This window comes from Centruroides vittatus, unplaced genomic scaffold (assembly GCF_030686945.1).
Source record: "Centruroides vittatus isolate TY-2023 unplaced genomic scaffold, ASM3068694v2 contig_166, whole genome shotgun sequence".
NCBI lineage: Eukaryota > Metazoa > Arthropoda > Arachnida > Scorpiones > Buthidae > Centruroides > Centruroides vittatus.
Window position 1 is genome coordinate 527,756 of NW_027121006.1, and position 19,384 is coordinate 547,139.

General features: G+C 34.8%; 2 protein-coding genes across 3 annotated transcripts in view; one reads left to right on the plus strand and one right to left on the minus strand.

The window, feature by feature from the left end:
- Positions 1 to 152: 152 nt before the first annotated feature.
- Positions 153 to 11,942, minus strand: LOC136968938 (carbohydrate deacetylase-like). Its single transcript, XM_067263009.1, has 5 exons — positions 11,703 to 11,942; positions 3,863 to 4,002; positions 1,073 to 1,172; positions 833 to 1,010; positions 153 to 643 (listed from the first exon to the last, which is right to left on the minus strand). The coding sequence occupies exons 1-5, from the start codon at positions 11,887 to 11,889 to the stop codon at positions 334 to 336; spliced, it is 915 nt and encodes a 304-aa protein (XP_067119110.1). The 5' UTR covers positions 11,890 to 11,942; the 3' UTR covers positions 153 to 333.
- Positions 11,943 to 19,384, plus strand: part of LOC136968936 (TRAF-type zinc finger domain-containing protein 1-like) — a 57,801-nt gene continuing 50,359 nt past the window's right edge. For both annotated transcript variants that reach the window (XM_067263004.1, XM_067263005.1), the window contains exons 1-2: positions 11,943 to 12,012; positions 13,579 to 13,636. In XM_067263004.1, coding sequence (XP_067119105.1) covers positions 13,596 to 13,636 — 41 coding nt within the window. In that variant the 5' untranslated portion in view covers positions 11,943 to 12,012; positions 13,579 to 13,595. The remainder of the gene's footprint in view (positions 12,013 to 13,578; positions 13,637 to 19,384) is intronic.

The following is a 19,384-nucleotide window of genomic DNA, read 5'->3' on the forward strand; positions in this document are numbered from 1 at the left end:
GATATCTTATTGCTTGGCATCCGGTCAACATAAATATCCAAATATTGCAACTTTGTAAATAAGGACTACTCAAATGAATTTGATATAAAAATAAAACTTAGTAATAAGTTGAAGTATAAAGTATAAATTGATAATAAAATTATAACTTGAAATTCTTCCAATAATTCATTTGTGATTATTTTACAAATTTATACATTATACCATAATTACAAATTATCGGCTTACAAATTATGTTCCAAATATCAGTCATCCGACGCCGGCCTATACATTAGGCCGAAAACGTTTGTGTATACTAAATAAATGCTTCTCGGCAGCCCAAGGGAGATTGACGAATTATAAATTATCTTTAATTGGCAAAATTTGTGTAAAACAAACTAATTCTGCATTTATGTCTTTAATTAAATCCTTCCAATTTTGACTGCACAAAATATTCATTTCGTGTTCCCTTTCCGGAGAGAGGGCGAAATCGTCGGGCCCCGTTCCGCATCCTCCGATACCCGGCAGAGCCGCGTAACCGGGATGAACCATAATTTCGCACGAGTGGCATTCTTCCCCACGTTTGTAATCCAAAATGGCACTCTTAAGTCGCTGCAGTGTCATATCCTTTCCCATGCAACACATTCCAATAAATCTCTCGGTAAAGCTAAAAAAGTTAATTGCAAAATTAATGAATTTTAATGTTAAAATCAAATTATTTACTAATTTTAAACTGTTTTAACTGTTAAAATCACTAATGACATTTTTATTTTTAAAATTAATGCATTACATGCACTATATGCATCCGGTACTTCATCCATAGTATATATATATATTTTATAATGTAAAAACTCACTTTATATTGTTAGTTTTAAATATTTTAGAAGATTCTTTTGCCATTATAACAACGTCGTTATAAAATTTTTTCCTTTCGGCATTAATCCAGTCGCATTTCTCTAATTGATTATCAATTGGCATCCTGGTCCAAGTTATGTTTTCATTTCGTAAAACTTTTGCAAAAGCATCTCTAACACCTGAAATAATAGAATGAATATGATTCAATTTTAAGTACAGAATTCTAATGCTAATTTCTCACCCGGAAAAACGTGAACGTGTTGGTGACCGTCCACGTGGGTCGGAGGTCGATCCATCAAAAGCTTAAAGTGATTTACTTGAGCTGTCAGTTCTCTCTCCACCTTTTTTAGATATAAAAATGCTTATTTTTAGTTTATCAAATATCAAATAACACGAGAAAATGGCAGAAATCAACATATACGATTTGAAACCCGATTGTTGCCGTTACATACTACAGACTGATAAGAGGCATAGATGTATGGAATTACACTAATTTGTACATTAAAAAACTTTGTATCTTCTTTATAAATAATTAAGAAAATCTATGCTACACTAGATCTGATAAAAATGTAACCAAGTATAAAAACTTATTGGCATTCCTTCAGAAAATGTTATACAAACCTATGGATTCTGTTCTGATTATAACACTAAGATTTATTTATTTGATATTAAACATTTTAATACAATACAGTAAAATCTTAGTAATCTGACATTACATGGAATGATGTTAGATTAAGGAGACTGCCATATTATTAGAAATAAGAAGAATTTGATGAAACATAAATGAATGAATTTGGCAGCATAGAGTCAATTGTTAATGATGCAGCAAAACACAAATTGGACTGCTAATCAAAACATTTAAGTGCATTGCCATCACCGGTAATCAATGTTGCCAAGTTGGCGGATTCCCACTAAATTAAGTGAGAGGTGTAGTATTTTTGATTGTAAATTTCGGGGAATAGTTTATATGGTATTTTGTTAAACAATACCCTACCTTTTTAAACAGCCAAAGATGACAAGCCTAATAATCTTTAAACAACAACTCCACAAACCAAATTTTTGATTAAAGCCAGATTATCTACCATGTTATCAGGCTATAATAAGGCTAAGTTAATAATTATGTAAGAAGTAATTTGTCTAGAGGGAGACAGGTAAGCTACTGTCTTATAATAATTTTAATAATTATAATTATAAATATCACTTACAGAAACCAAAATGCTAGTTTGTAAAACAAAACTTTGAAGGAAAACAAACATTTTCAATTGCCTCGAGCAACCGTATTTAGGTTAAAAGAAAAGATTCGGAATGGAACACGAGACGGAATGTTATAACTTAAAATATAAATAGAACGATGTCCGATTAGAAGTCGACAATTGTGCGGTTACATTGCGACGTAAAAAGTAATTTCCAAATCTGTTCTTTTAACGTGAAGATGGTTGCTGGAGGCAATCGAAAATGTTTGTTTCCCTTCGACGTTTCGTTTTACGAACCGAAGTTTTGTGTTTGTAAGTAATATTTATAATCTACTTCCAGCATAAAGTGTGTTTATTACTTAATAATTATAATAAATTAATTTTAATTTAGTAAAACAACCACTAAAAGCTGAATAAACTTGATAAAAGCAATGACAGAAATCAAAAACCAACAGAACAAGTAATGGAGCAAACATTTTCACGATCGGTCAAAAAATGACTTTCTTAGATTTTTACTCTTTTGGACTTGGGAAGCTTCGAAACATAGAGAAGAGCATAGATGTTAGAATGTGTACCGACCGATTTAGTTCGACCATTTCGAGCTTAACTCCCGTGTTAAACCGTCCGGCTCCCGTTCAAAATCGTACCTCCCATACATCTTAACATTCGTACATACAGAAAAAAACCCGAATCTTTTGCGTATCTCGACATTTCGAGGCGACCCGAGTTTAAAAATGCAAAAATTTGGGGCGGGATCATTTTTTGACCGACGGCTACACCGATTCCTCTGTTATATATAACGGCCAGAAAAGTAAAAATTATCCTATCATCCCTTGCATACAAGTTTCTAAAATGCTAACCTCCTACGATTTTTAAATGATTGATATATCTTCATTTTCAATAACAATACAAGTTTTTCCACACAAACAAAAGAACAATCCTTCATTTGATGCAGATCCAATTCCACAAAGGGCATAAAGAAAATTCTACTTTATAAAAATCCTACGGTAGAAAAACCCTGATTATTGGATTAAACTCTTCCGAAATATCTCCCTAAGTAAAGAAATCAAAATACTTCCGAATTTCTGCCGTAACTTCTTCGGCAAAGTAAATCTAGATCTATTGGAAAACTACTATTTAATTTTAATAATAAGTAAATTTTATTTTTCTGCTATACTCTGTAATATATCTTTCAAATTTATAAGCCTATTGACATATAGTCACTGTTTTTGTGTTACTCGATGCAAAAGAAATATTTTGGAGATTTAAATATTAGTTGAGAAGTTGAAATGACAAGCATTTTACCATAAAATTAAGCTGAGTCGATTTTGAGAGAATATACCTTCGGGTCTTAGTATATGTTCTGCTTCCTTATTTTCTTTTTAGTTAATCCAACAAAACAGAGAATATCGAAACGGCCAAATATCGAGTCGACCCGTCAAAAAACCGATTCGATTCATTGTATTGACTCGCTCGCCTACCTTTCTAGTCCAACAATTAATTTGCTATTCACTAACGAATTAGTAAATAGCAAGATTTCATCAATTATTTTTATTATTTTTCCCTCTCCTTGTATATAGTTGTACTTTATGCAGATTTAACACATCTCAGAACATTTTGTTTGATGGATTCATATGTTGTTCCAAGCCATTTATTTTTCAAATATCTGTAAATTTAATTTATTTTAAAGTATTTAATTAATCATTAATGTATTAGAAAATGGTTGCAAGTCTTTTATACATTTATTCTAACAAATGAAATATATTTGCTATGAAACTATAAATAATTTACTATTTTATTTCTACTGAGACTAAATTAAAAAACTTAATCAGATTTACCTCTTCATTAATAATTTCACCCTTGATAGAAGCTTGATGGAAAGAAAATTTTCCTAAAAAATGATTTTCTTTGTCCAGCAAACTAGGAATTGAAGAAACAGGAGAGAGAGGACAACCTTCACTTATGTTAAAATGCAAACCTATCAAGTAAATAAAATGATACTAAGAATACTTATAATTTAAAACTCCAGCAAAAAGCCTATTATAGTTTATTCTTGTGTAATTAATTAACTATTTATAAAATATCAATAAATTTTCATTAAAATACATTAAAATTTCATTTCTTCCATTTCTCAGATCAGTACCAAATAGTAGTGCTAGTTGGACACAAAGATACTGGTTAGAACAGATATTGGATATGGATAGAAGGATTTTTGTTTCTGCTGGTTGTTTGTGCGCTGCATAACTCTTCTTACAGCAGTGATGAAGAAACGTATTATTCTGTAGAAACATGTTTTCTTTCCATAGTTTCTTATATTTAAATGGCGATGCTTTCAAAAAGCAGCTCTCTGACTATCGAGAGGGAGAAGCTATTTTTCTCTGGATCCAGAGAAAACTTAAAAGCCCATAATAGTTTTTATTCCCTAAAAATTAATGTTATTTTACTAACAAAAATAAAATCTTTAAGACTGCTATTTATTAGTAAAGAAACATTCTCTACGTATTTCATTTTGTGGGGGTCGGGGCCGTCAAAAATTCGATTGCGCAAGTTCGGGGTAGGGTCCTGCCACCGGGTGTGATTTGTCGGACACGCCTCCGATTTAGACAAAAACAAATAGTTAAGGCGCGAGGGTAAGAGTCACTGTGAAGTCCAGGAATGAGCCTCTCGAGAGGATGAATGTAAAGTCAAATACAAATAAAAAGGTAGTTTATTATCAAAAAAAGAAACAACGTACTGAACAACGTTATAAAATCTGATTTAGGAAATTAGCCTATTCTTATCTATAAAGCGGGGAGAACCTAACGGGGGATATCCGAACTGCGCGACTCACAACATACCGGGAAAAGAGTTGTCTTCTCCTCTTTCTTTTCGTCTTCTTGTTCCTTTACTTGGTCCTTCACTAGGTCCTTCAGTGGGTCGGTTGTCTCTTTTCTGGTCAATCTCCTGTCCAGCCAGTCCAGTCAGTCTCAATCCTCTCTCACTCTTCCAATCCTTTCTCACTCTCAATTCTGTCTCACTCTTTCAATTCTGTCTTACTCTGTATTAATTTCATCACTTCTTTCTATTTTCCTTTGTTTTTGACCAACCATACTTTAGTTCCAGAGGAAGGTGAGGTAATTTGTAAAATGCCTGATTGGTCATCTATTGGTCCTTCTCCTCTCTTGTCAATGAAGAATAATGTGTGTCCATGTGACATGGATAGCATACCATCTGTCATATAACACCGTCGTAAAAGGGGGAAACGACGAGCATCCCCTCATCTTTTCCTTCGCATGTTGTGAGATTTATAACAATTAATTGATACATTTTTTGTTCTAATTTGTTTCTCTAAATTATTTAAAGTCGATATTACAAAAATTTTGGAAAGGGGACACACATTGGTGCAGCTACAATGTTCATGTTCGATATAAAAATATCTTATTCGCCTGAAGATGACGGAAATACATTCGTCGAAAGCACTCGGAAGAAAAATATTTTGTAATGCCATACACGGTGAGTTCTACTTCTTATTAACATACAAATGATCTGCAAACTACCATCAAAGCTATATTTCAAAAATTATGTGTAGAAGACAATTAAAATAAAGATCTCGACATACATAGTGAAATCAGAGACAAGATAAACGTAGATATTAACACCCCCTGACACACCCTTTTTCACGCTCGAAGAAGTTGGCAAAGTAATCACTAACCTGAACAACAGAAAGACCCCCGGGCTCAACAGAATTACCCCAGAGATAATCAAACAAATTTGGAATATAAACTCAACACTTCTTTACCTCTTCAATACTTGCCTACATTTCAGCATCTTCCCCAGGGAATGGAAGAGAGCCAAGTTGGAACTTGTCCCTAAAGTAAATAAATCTGGAGATTACAGACCAATTTCCCTGTTACCTGCACTAGGAAAAGTAATGGAAAAACTGCTTACAAACAGACTCTCTTGGCACCTTGAGTTAAATAACCTACTGAGTGACAATTAGTATGGTTTTAGAAAGCAAAGGTCAACCATTCATGCTATCACTATGGCAGTCATCATCATCAAAGGACTACTTGACATAAATAAATATGTTTTGGACTTAGTATAAACATTCAGAAGGCAGTTGACAGTGTGTGGTAACCACTGATTCTTTATAGACTCAAGCAACTACAATGACCCACAAACATCTATCCACTGATGAAAGAACACCTTCATGAGAGAACTATTGCTATCAAAACAGGAAATATTACTTTTGAGAATGAGTATGACAGAGACTGTCCACAGGGCTTGCCCTGTGGGCTGCTTCTACGGTGCATTGCTTTCAATGATTTTTTGACTCGGGACATTGGACGAGACAAAATTATTGCATATGCGAATGACACACTCGTGTTATTGACAGGTAACGTTAGAACAGAACTCAAAGGAAAAGGAAAGCAAGCTATGTCAAAAATAAGCAAATGGGGAGAGAAAAACAAGCTAATCTTCAATACAGGAAAAAATGACAGAAATTGTCTGGAACAAGCCAGGTGCTCAAAACTTGTACAAGAGAGTACCAACAATTTGGATGGGGTCAGAAAGTATAAAAATAGAGAAAAACATTAAATATTTAGGGATTACACTTGACTTTAAGCTTCTTTGGACCATACATATTGAGAACATTTGTAAGAAAACAAGGTTAATCTTTCAATCTTTCTCTAAGGTCACTAAAAACAACTGAGGGCTTGACTCTCGTGCTATGGACTCAATTTATAACATGATATTTATTCCAATAATAACCTACGCCTGCCCAGTTTGGAAAGAAGCCACTCACAAAATAAAAAATAAAAGGAAACTAATATCAGTCCAAAGGAAAGCACTACTGATTCTCACCAAAGGTTACAGAACGACTCCTACTAACAGCCTCCAGATAAGTGCTAGAAAAGCCCCATGAATCTCAAAATCAAATACCACACATTAAAATGAAAACTGAAACACGATAACGACATCACCATCAGAGATGAGAGACTTAAAAAAGACAATTTCAAATGGAAGATCCCTTAAGCACTTATCCAGAACCCAAGTAAAAGAAAAGATTTTTACTCTGAACCATTGACAGACAATCATATAGACGTATACACAGATGAGTCTAAAATTGACAATAACGTTGGTGGCAGTTATGTAATAAATCATAAATATACAGAAATTGAGAGCAAACTACTCAAATTAGATGATACATGCAGTGTTACACAAGCAGAACTGCTGGCTATTGCCACTGCAGTGGAAAACTGTATTGCTAAATACCCACATCATAACATTAACATCTATTCTGACAGCCAAGCAGCTGTTTACATAATTCAGAACAATGATACTCACCCAATTACAAATAATATTAATACTATGTTACAAAATTCAAATGATGCCTTCTCCCTTAATCGGTAGAGAGGACGTCAGGGAAATATTGGCAACGAAAGAGCCGACGAATTAGCAAAGGCAGCCACCAACCAAGAAAACACCGTAATATACAGCAAATTACCACCTGTGACAGGATTGAACACAATAAAAAACTATATTTTAAAAGAATGGCAAATGTTTTGGGACAACTTCCATAATGAAACAACTTACTCATACTTACCAGGCATTAAAAGTATCTACAAGATGAATTGGCTCGAAATCAATCACAATACAACCCAATTTATAATGAACCACGGCTGCTTTCAAAGCTACTTACACAGGTTCAAAATTACCGATAGTGGTAAGTGCTCTACTTGTGATAAAACCGACGGAAGCAACCACTACCTGTTCGACTGCCCTATAGTCGAAAAAGAAAGGAAGGACTTTCAGCAAATTTTAGGCTACAAATATATAGATTGGCCATGTAATAAAAGACTTTTGCAAGATGAAGAAATCTTTGAAAAGATTCTACTAAGACGATACATATAAATATGTCTTTATTCCAATCCAGTCCTTTCAAACACACATTTGAGGAATTAATAATTTCACAGTGGAGTCTACCTTTCTTTAAAGCCTGCCCATCCACATTTAAACGTGCCTATAAAAAAGGTAGACTCCCCCGTAAAATTATTAATTCCTCAAATGTGCATTTGAAAGGACTGGATTAGAATATAGACACATTTGTATGTACAGTAGAGCATCGATTATCCGACTCAATTGGGGACTGGGGTTGGTCGGATAACTGAAAAGTATGAAAAAATACATTATTAGTATAGTGTATTAGGCCTGGTTTAAATACTAGTCTTCCTTTCATGGTTGAGCCAGTGCTGCCAGCTAAAACATGCAAAAATTTAACAAAAATAATATTAAAGTAGCCAAGACATAACCAAATATTGTAGCGCCACATCACTAGCGGACATTTGAATTTGCCGACTAGAACACGGTCGGTTAACCGATAAGTCGGTTAATCGAGGGTCAGATAATCGATGCTCTACTGTATTGTCTTAGAAGAATCTTTTTAAAGAATTTTTTTGTAATGTTTAATTTGTCCTGGCCATATATTTTTACCAAATCTACAGGTCCTTCAAAACTCTTACAGACTTATATTTCAAACAGACTATAGTGCAAAAATTATACTAAATGTTGTCAGTTTTCTGGGAAGCTACCCAGCCCTTTATTGTGTTAAGTCCCACACGTGATGCATTTATTGTTATGCGCATTTAACATGTTTTTTGTACAATGATGACTGTATATAGTTTGCCACCCAGTTGTGCTAAGTGGTACTGGGTATGTACAGTATTGTACATATCACTTGTACCCGATTAATAAAAAAATAAAAAACCTAGACTAGTAGCTCTTCCACAGCTTAGTGTCATATTTTTGTATTTTATCATTATTTGTATTGATTACATTCTAAATGTTATTAAATGGTCAAAGCTTAATCAAACAAAATCAAATTTGATTTTGTCTTTAAGAAATTTTTAAAGTGTATTTTCTTCAATTCTGTTTTGAATAATTGAGGGAATCTAAATACACTTTTTGTGTTATTCCTGACACAACTGCATCTGTTGTGACATAAGAATTGTATACTTTCATCATCAGAAAACACTGTGGTTGTATGAAGTACAATGTTAAAGTTGCAATAGCCAATCACCACATAAACACAAAAAAAGTTTTGTACAAAGACATTTTGCTTGATTGGTATATGTACACAATGGAACAAAATGCATAAAACTAAATATTTTGTTTCACAATGTTTTGACTCATTCAAGTCCACTACACTGTTTTATTTTAAAAAACCATTTTTTATAAAGATGTTTTCATTGCATCAATGTACAGTCTTACTTAGAAAGTACATGAGAGATCTTTCACAAGCCTGCAAGAAAAGCACCATACATACTCCATTCAAGAACTGGAGATATATCAAATATTAAAACTTGTAATGGATTTATCCAATCAAATTCCATTCCTTTATTGAAGAAAATAGTCTGACAGGCAGATCTGCTAAAATGTAATCTATGATTTCCCATCAGAGTTAGCTAAAACACTAATGTCAACCCATCATTCACAAAAAGAAGTTTTCGGCCATTCTCGAGAGAGGAAATTAGATCCCAATACATATTTCTTTCAGAGCAAAAATCATAGTTATAGAGTCAATTACCAGTTCACCAGATCCTCGACAAACTTTTGAAATTCTGAAATCTCAAGGAATTCCCAAAACCCAATCTCCAGATGCAAACACATTCTACAATCTCCCTAACATCAAAGTCGAGAAAAACACTGGAAACAGAGGAGGGCATATTAGCATTTCGTAGGACGAAGCTTGCCACAGATAATAAAATTCAATTTTTATCTTTACATATCTAACTCCGCTAACAGCCATAACAAATCATACTTCTTCGGTTTAGACATATCTCGAACCGAGTCACGAGATGTCTTAAAATTCCGACGGCATAGAAACAGAAGAAAATTACTCCTACGCGAGCATGGTCTACAGCTCTGATAATGTCCTGGTCACATTCGCATCAATAAATGTACAGTATCTGCATTTATACCATATTCTCTATATCAACAGTTCCCGACCTTTCACACAGTGTGCCTCCACAATTGGGGCTTGCATGCAATGTTGCCTTATTACAAATTAAATAATATCAGTAAAGTTTGATTAAAAATAAAAAGCAAAAATACAATTTCATTACTAAAAGGTATAAATATACCTACCTACAGCACTTTGCACAAATAAAATGAGTAATATCTGTACATACTGTCTGTACAACAAGAAATTTATTCTTTCTGAATAAAGTTATAATAGTTAAATTAAAAAAAACGTTTTCCATATTTTCACAAATTGTAAAAATCAATGTAAAATTTGAGCTTGTTTTGAATTGCACAAAACAACCGACGTTTGGTTCTAACTCTATCAGTCTCACGCGCAAGTCATTTTACTGCCAGAGACTCGAGTTACAAGGCCGCTATTTTTCCTTGCCGTAGCTGCAGTGCCGTCGACGCATAAACCCGTACGATCGATCCGGGTCGAGCCTTCGGGACAGACAAATTCGTTAAGCAAATACGTCTTTATCCAAAGTAGTCGTCGGGATCGTTTTAAAAAACAGTTACTCGTCTCTTACGTTTCCTTCCGCAGCTTATCTCGAGTATCAAATAAGCCGAGTCCGCGACGAAAAATCGGTTGACTCGTCGAGTCGCAACACAAATATTTGACTTTATTTTACTCGTCGAATTAACCGCGTTTTCAAATCCGTAGCCAAATTGTCGATTTGCCACAAAACCGTAGTATTTGACGACGGAATAGTTCGTAATGCATTTGCAGCCACCTCTCCGTTCGTAATGCGACAATTTCTAAAGCCTCCTGCCGGAAGCAACAAATTCTCGGCAATAGCGTGCAACTTCTTACGTTTAGCAATTTTCATAGCCATCGAGTAAGATGCTTTAGACACTTCCCGCAATACCGCGGCGTCTTTCGACGTTAGTCTCCCGCCGTTTCGATTCGGAATCTTTTCGAACGAAAAGCTCGCGATCGTCGGGTACGGGTACGTAATTTCCACGCGCCATTTTCGGATATCCTTTAAGCTTTGCGAGCTTTTAAAGCCGTCGTCCGCAAAAACAAACGACGCGCCGAGGCCATCGAACGCCGGATTTGCCACAAAAACAAGAAAATCCAAACCGAACGTAACTCGCATCGTATCGCCTACACTTTTCGTTTCTTTATCCGTCACCATTATCGTGGCGATCGAGAGTTTCGTAACAAACAATATACGACAACAAAACAAGTTACAAATCCGACTCCGCTAACGTCAAATTCACGTCCGGTCGAACGCACGCACCAAAGCGGTCTTTTCTCGGAACGCCTCGCCGGCACATCGTCGGCAGAGGTAACAAAATAATTAAGTCATCACGTTATTAGGTTCACTTCGGTCTGCAGATTCTGCACTTCTCATAGTTCTCTTCAAATAGAGGCCATTCTAAATTTCAACTTTAGTTTGGTTTAGTTTAGATTAATTTAAGTAAAATACACGGTGACAGTCCCAACGAGCCTTATTTACGCGACGAAGAAAATAAATGAGCGAGTGATGGAAAAACATCACGTGCTGGTGGAGGGCTATCTCATTGTGTTTGTCGATTTTTATCCACAGATCGCACGCATCGGCTCGGGAATCATTGCTCTACATCGATGTATCACAAACGCTTTGTTCCCATTTACAAAAAAAGAAATATAATAGGAATAATCGACGAAAAAAGACCACGGTATCTTACCGACAGAAAGCGAATGTAAGGGGAAAGATCGCAGTAAACGCGCTTCTTCGACCGCCATTCCATTAACCAAAACAGAAACGGACGAGACGCCATTTTCTCGTATACAGCGTATTATCCCTTCGTTCCTACCGGCGCAATAACCGAAGTCGTCGGCATTAACTATCAAAAGACGTCGTCCAGCCTCCATAAAGCGCAGCCTCCGCCGACGGGCGTAAACACAACCACGTGATCGATGCCAGGCCCGTCGCGCCACCTGCCGGACCGAGTTGGCAGATAAAGAACGGCGGATTATTTTGTTCCGAAGGAGGAGGTGAGTGGTTCCTTTCTCGTACCGACAATATCGCAAATTCGTGCTAAATTACGCCGAATTTCGTTTGAAACGTTACTAAAATCGAGCGAGAACGAAAGAGGGAGGTTATATTTGCGAAAAAATACGATTTTAAAATTTAAAACTTGGTCTCGTGTCTATTTTTTAATCCGAAACTAGTCGATTTGGCCAAGCGTAAACACGTGACGGAAAGGGCGAGAAATTAATTGTGAAGGCGAATAAATTGCGCGTAAACTCGTAGTAAAAGAGAAGTTGAACGTAACTAAAGTATTTTTGGTCGATGATGTGTATCGTCGTTGCGTAATCTTGTATCTGTATCTACACTCCGCAATGTCGTCTATGCCAAGAAGAATTTAAAATTACTCTGTAAAATACCTATTCGTACTTATCGAACCGACCGCTGCCTCCCTGCCAAATTAGTCACGTCTTCGACCCGCGCAACCGAAACCACGTCGAAGGTCCGTCCCGGCCATAATGTATATTGTGCTTCTCGATACGACCGATAATGATTAATAAAGACGGAGTTTTGGCTCCCAGCCTAACGTACGAAGCTCGTCTTGTTTCCGAACCGTTTGTTTGACGTTCGAGGGAAGTAATCTTGTTTGTATTACATTTCCTTTTCACTCTGGATTATTAAGTACGTTTATACAAAAATACGACCCGGAAAAGTATTTAAATTTTATGAAATATTCTGGTTTCTGTTTCGCTTCTCGATTAACTGCACTTATTGATATTATTTGTGTGTTTCGATTTACAATGATCTTCGTACACTGACAGATATATTTCGATATTAATACATTTTTATGTGGGAAAAATGCAGAATGTTGTAAGAATAGTTGGATAAAAATGATTTTTTTCCACACTAAAAAAATAATTGATTGGAAAAAATAAAATATCGTATTAAATTTAACAGAAATATATTACCGGGTAAAGAGAGATAATTAAATACTATTACTTTTATTTTATCGATATATTTTACTCTTCTCCGACGACGACGGCAGTCGCGGAGTCGTCGGAGAAGAGTAAAATATATCGATAAAATTTTTCCCGGAAGTTTCGTGAGACGCGATGCCGTGCGACCGCGTCCGAGTTATTTCTCCCGGCGGACTGCGCCGTTTTTCTCCGGATTAGATTTGGCACTCTGTCCGAATTTTCGTTTTCCTGCGTCTCGTCTTTGGGCTCGATGCTTTGTCGCTTTCTTCTCTCGATCTTTCCTCTTTGTTACTAAAGTGAGGTCGCGGGAGGTCGGAGGTCCGACGGCCCGCGGTGTCAAAAGACCAACCGTCGTCGTACCGGGTCCTCCGACGGTGTGCCGGTTTCTTTTGTGGTGATGGTCGGCGTTAATGTTTTAGTTCTGATTTTGACGCTAAAACTACGTACGGGTAAACGTTTGCATCGTTAAACCGTATTTTAGATACAGAGAATATTGATTTATAGTGATTGAATGATTGAAGATGCATCCGTCCGAAAATTTAACTTTGACGTATTGATTGAACCGAGTAATTTTAGATAACCTCAAATATTAATATTTGGATTATTTTGTTGTAGAATATTTCGAACCGAAGATGGCCGAGGCGAGCGAAGAAACGAAATTCTGCACCAATTGGTGAGTAAAATTTGAACGTTGATGTCTATTTCTCCCAATTTACATAAAAGAATTTTTAAAAATTACTGCTATATAATCTTTCGGGACGTTCCAATTTTCGATGCCGGCTCGGTGCCGATCTCTACGTTTGTTAAAAATCGTTCCTTTTTTTGGCGTCGAACGGGTGCCGTCGTCGGTGTCGGCTCGGCACTCTCGACGCTCGACCGATATGTCGACCGCTACTTTGCAATGAATTGTGGGTAATGGTGCAACATTTGAATGGAATCCGTCTTGCCGAGGATGGAGTTATGGGAACTAAGCACTTTGTACTCGAGTTGGAACGTCGTCGGTGACGTCGAATTGTCGGTTTCAACACTCAATGTCGGTGTTTAAAATTGGAATGTCCCGTTTGTTACCTTGATGATTAATTGGTGATGTGTGTCTTTGCATAAAATAGTTTGAAATATTTGCTTTTTGATAAGCTAATACGGTCTATGAATTATATTTGTTTTTAATTGTTAATTCGAAATTTGTATAAAAGTCTGGACAGTTTATCTTTGCTACGTTATCGTATGTCCTATTTAAGGTTTGATAACAAATCAAAATGGTATTCGTAAGTAATATTGACATAAAATTGATAAAATGAACAAAAGTAATTTTCTTTTAACTTTTTTTCAGAAATTTTTACATTTGTTTCAAGTTAAAACTCTATTACAATAATTTAAAACTTTGAGATTGTCTCACCTCCTGGTGGGATTTTCAGAAATTTTTGTGGGTTTTCTGACTCGGATGTCGGAATCTTGTCCCTTGCCAATCGTTACCTTGTTCCTGATCTGGTTAACTTGTGATGGGCACAAAATTGGGCACAAAAACAGGCCCTCTTGGCGCCTGAAGAATGTAAGGAGCAGAAATATCATCATGTCAGAGTTTGTCATTTTAGTTTTAATTGGAGTATTCTTATTTAAACTTTCTTAAGTTTTAATGCTCAGTTATATAAATCCTATTAATACTTTCAAATGAAAATGCTATTCATGTAAGACAAAATTGAGTTTGTAATTGTTTCTTTGAAAAATATAACACTGCCACCCTTTGATTTCTCTGTGTACATTTATATCAATAATTATTTGTTTCTTAAACACTATGTAGTGTAATAAATTCCAACACTTGGCATTCTATCATCTTTATTTAGTTCAGTTGATACATGTTTCGGGCATAACATGCCCCTCTTCGGCCAACTAAAATCTAACAAAAAATACATACAATGCATAAAAGGTTAAAAGATACGTATAAATGGTTAAGATATTTTAGGACATACCTCGGAATTATTTATAAAGTGGGTATCGTAGACGAATACGTATTTATACAGTTTACACAGTTTTTGTATATCTATTTAAACAAATATAATAAGTATAACATTTATTATCTAGATACGACGATCTGCACGACACATATACGTTATAAACGTACCTTCGTCGTTCCATTTTTTGGGCAACGAAATTAAAAGGCGGATGTACCGCCAGTACGAGATTTTACGAACATCTATTTTGTATTAAAAATTGTTCAGTTTTTATCTACGTGTCTTTATATTATCGATACAAATATATTAATAAACAATATACCCGAGACCTACGTTCCTTCTTATCCTTGTTTAAGAGGCAATGTGGTGTCGAATTAAATTCGAATTCTACCTTTTGCTATAAAAGGAGGTTCGGTATGAATTCTCTTATTATAATAACATTTGCAGAATGAATATGATGTACCTGTTTTATATAAAAATCATAATGCCAAACAAAACGCAAATAGATATATCCTCACTGGCTTTACCTTAAATTATCGTCTTGTTTCTACCACTTTTACTACGCAGTTTCATACCAATTAGCATATTCTTTCGTCTTAAGAAGGCCAGTTCACAGTTAAGTTTTTACTTTTGTTTATTTCGTCGAGATTTTTAATCTAATTATAGCAATTATTATTGTATAGGAGATAATTTTTAACAAAATAATTATTAAAAATGGAATTTTCAAAAAAATTTTGATACATATGCAAATGTACTTACTATTTTTATTTTCTCAAAATCCTTCTTATAATACCTTCAGCCAATTTTCATTTATTTTCATGCTCAGATTTTTATTTATATAGTTTTTGAGCATAATTTATTACACTACATAGTGTTTAAGAAACGAAGAGTCACAACACAGTTTCAGACTATCAAAAAAAAAATCAATAATTATGATTGTTATGTTGGCCTTGTTTGTTAATCAAATTGTTACACTTTAAGGTTTTTCTATAGAATATTCTAAGCATCAAATATAATTAGATATATTCAATCATAAACATCCAATTCATTAAAGAAACTTAAAAATTATGTTGGTAATTTGCTTTTTGTCCTTATGTTACAAAATGAAACTATGAACAATAAGTTTTGGCTCTTTGGAGAACTTACCACACGCTGTCGACGTTGTCGGAATAATCACGGAAGTGGGTAGACGGAGGGTTTATTACGACGACGGTAGGCATTTCGGACGGGTTGTCTGTCCCTCTTCTGCCGTATTTGTTACAGTTTGGTGGATTTACGGGCGTCTACAAAAATTAGTGTAGTTTTTTGTTACAAACATTTGGGTTTAGGATTAAAATAGTTCAAAATTACTTTTTTATACATTCTTCAAAGGTACATTCTATTTTGTTGTTCATCTGTGGATGACTTCTTTTTTGGAATTTTTCACGCGTGTTATGTTTCTGTACCAATAGTAACCAGAGATTAAAATTGTTGCTTAATGAAATTAATTGTGAAGTAAATACTATGGAAACAAATATAATACAAAGTTATAAACAGGATTACAGTTACAAAAGTAAGAGCTGTTTTAAGAAAGGTTACATATGTTTTTGCAGTCAGTCATCTCGTACAATGTACTACTCTACTACAGAAGCAATGTGGTTTTGATGATGTAAGTATTATCTGCTGTCTATAAGTTTCAGATGTTTAAGTAAGGGTGCTAGATGGGATCTATTTGTACCCCTGTGTTTTCATTTATTATTACATTATCACAGATTTTGATAATTTTTAAATGTTCGTAAAATTTGCATTTGGTAGTGTTTCGGTTTTTAATATTTTTAACACATCTTTATTAATATTGCAATTATGGAATACACAGTGTTTAGTGACAGCAGAGTTTTCAAGGTTCTATTTTTTAGCATTGATGTGTTCTTTAAAGCATACTTTTAATTTTCTTTCAGTTTTGCCAACGTAAGTGTGGTTACAACTACAGGAAAACTTATAAACCACGTTGTTTTTCTTCGAAATGTTGATGATGATAATATTGTTGCTTAATCTTTTTTGGATTGTGTTTGTGTGGACTGGTACAATACATATATTAAATTGTTTGAATTTATTTTGGATCTTTTCAAAAACATTTTTGACATGTGGAACCTTACAGGATTTTGCTGGCAAACTAATGTTTTGGACTATGTTTGGTGTTTTATTATCTAATCTATCTAGCCATTTTAAAAGGTGGTTTTGGGGTAATTATTTAACAAAAATAGTTTGATAATTTCATTTATTTTAGAAGTTTGATCTATGGTATCTGCAGTTCTATTTTTAATTTTAAAAAAGTTATTAAAATTAAAATTAGTGCTAATGTGGGGGAGTGTCAGCTAATATAAGGTTAATATCATTAGAGCATTACATGTCAGCAATCAGCAAGGAAAAAATTTAAATTTATAAAAACAAATTAATTAATGGATGCATTAATGCCATAAATGTTGAAGGGTTATCTTTGCATGAAAATTCAACATAAAAAATAAATTGCAATATAGAAACACAGTTTGCATCCACCCTTCTATATACAATACATATCCTTAATTTGTTTATTACTTTTATTTATTTATTTATTTTTTATATTAATCACTGTTAGTATTATTATATGTGGTACGATCCAAAAGTTTAGGGACTGCAGTAATCTACGACAACAAAAGCGTGTATTTCAAGTTACAGCGTATGAAATGGATTCTACCAAACCACCTCTTCGTGTTCGGGTTAATTTCGCCCGTGTCATGTGATTAAACCGCGAGCGCTGCTGTTTTATTCCGGAGATAGTTACCTTTGTTCCGCGACGTAATAAAAGTGGAGTTTCGAGAACAACCTCCAACATTTCGACTTTGCCGTGGTAGAATCACCGTACACCTTTCTTAGCAATTTTAAAGTCTCCCTAGGTGTTTTACCTAAACGCTGACAAAATTTGACGTTGGAGGTTGTTCTCGAAACTCCACTTTTATTACGTCGCGGAACAAAGGTAACTATCTCCGGAATAAAACAGCAGCGCTCGCGGTTTAATCACATGACACGGGCGAAATTAACCCGAACACGAAGAGGTGGTTTGGTAGAATCCATTTCATACGCTGTAATTTCAAATACGTGCTTTCGTTGTCATAGATTACCGCAGTCCCCGAACTTTTGGATCGTACCACGTATAAGTATTTAATTTGTTTGTTATTTATAATTTTTAAATTTCATTTTATGTTTTTTGTATTTTTTATTTTAATTTTTGTTGTTTTTAATTATATGTTTAAATTGTGTGTTCAAATGTTCCATCATGAAATGTTACATTTAGAAAAGTTTGGATTGAGTATTTCATCTGATGATGACTTATAGAATTTAGGTTGAAAATGCTTGTGATGATATAAATAAATATAAATCGCTAGGGAGAACAGTTCTTAGTTTGCTTTATTGAAAATCTGTATTAATGGTTTTTAGTGTCAAGGTTGTATAATTTACGGAGCTAAAGATTAGTAGGTGACTGAAATCTCTAAACTATAATATTTTGAATTAATTTACTAAATAAAGTTAAATAAAATTAAATTAAATCAGAATGATTAAAAAAACAAAGCTAAAAAAAATGTGACCGCAGGATTGGCACCTCTTTAGTGACTGACACCGTCGTGTCCCGATTGATACAGAAGCCAAGGCGGCGTGTTGATTCGGTCACGTGAGCGGCCGCGTGCACAGGTGATCGGATTCGGAATGGAGCTGGGTTACCAAGTTTAACAACTAATAACAATTTAATTTCAAAGAAAACATGATAAAATTTACAATTTCGTTAAACATTAGCTTTAAGACACCTACAGACAAAAGGGTTGCGAGAGAGAGAGTTTACATGAGATTTGAGTGGCAATAAATACCTGTAGTTGAAGGATCCGGTTGTAGTCTTGATGCAAGAGAGGATGAGAACAGTTCTGGACAATGTATATCCGACTAGTCGGTGAGACAAATGTCCCTTTCCGGGAGTATATTTGGTGTCGATGGAATCTCGAAGTATTTGGGGTTTCGACAACAAAGTTATTCCAATTCGGAGAGAATTCGGGTCCGAGTCAATAGTATAATCCATTTCAGAGGCACCCAGTATCGGTCGAGGAACTGGCAATGGTTATCCTTAGGGTGGCAATTTCTTGACTCGGAGAAAACTAAAACGGCATCCGACTCTTCGACCGTTAATCACCCTATTAGCACAAGGTCGGCAGGTTACAGAATGTGTCGTTTTTGCCGTCGAGAAGATGTAAGTGGAGATTCTGTCAGGTAGTAGATGACAACGACCATCAAACAAGTATGACGACATTGACAACCGACCTTTGTCAAAAGTCGGATTCTCACAGAAATCATGTGATTTTTTTTTCTTGTTGAATACTGTTTGAAAAAGTAAAATATATTTTTTGGTTCAAAAAGAGTGATAAAAGGATTTAAATTTGTTGCAAATTTGCCAAATCTAGCATCACTGT

Bases quoted from the DNA above. Each gene is read 5' to 3' on its own strand.
- LOC136968938 (XM_067263009.1), bottom strand. From the start codon at position 11,889: ATGGAGGCTGGACGACGTCTTTTGATAGTTAATGCCGACGACTTCGGT. The intron at 4,003-11,702 runs GTAAGATACCGT...TTTACTTGATAG, and splicing joins CTTACATTCGCTTTCTGTCG to GTTTGCATTTTAACATAAGT. The intron at 1,173-3,862 runs GTAAATCTGATT...TATCTAAAAAAG, and splicing joins GTGAAATTATTAATGAAGAG to GTGGAGAGAGAACTGACAGC.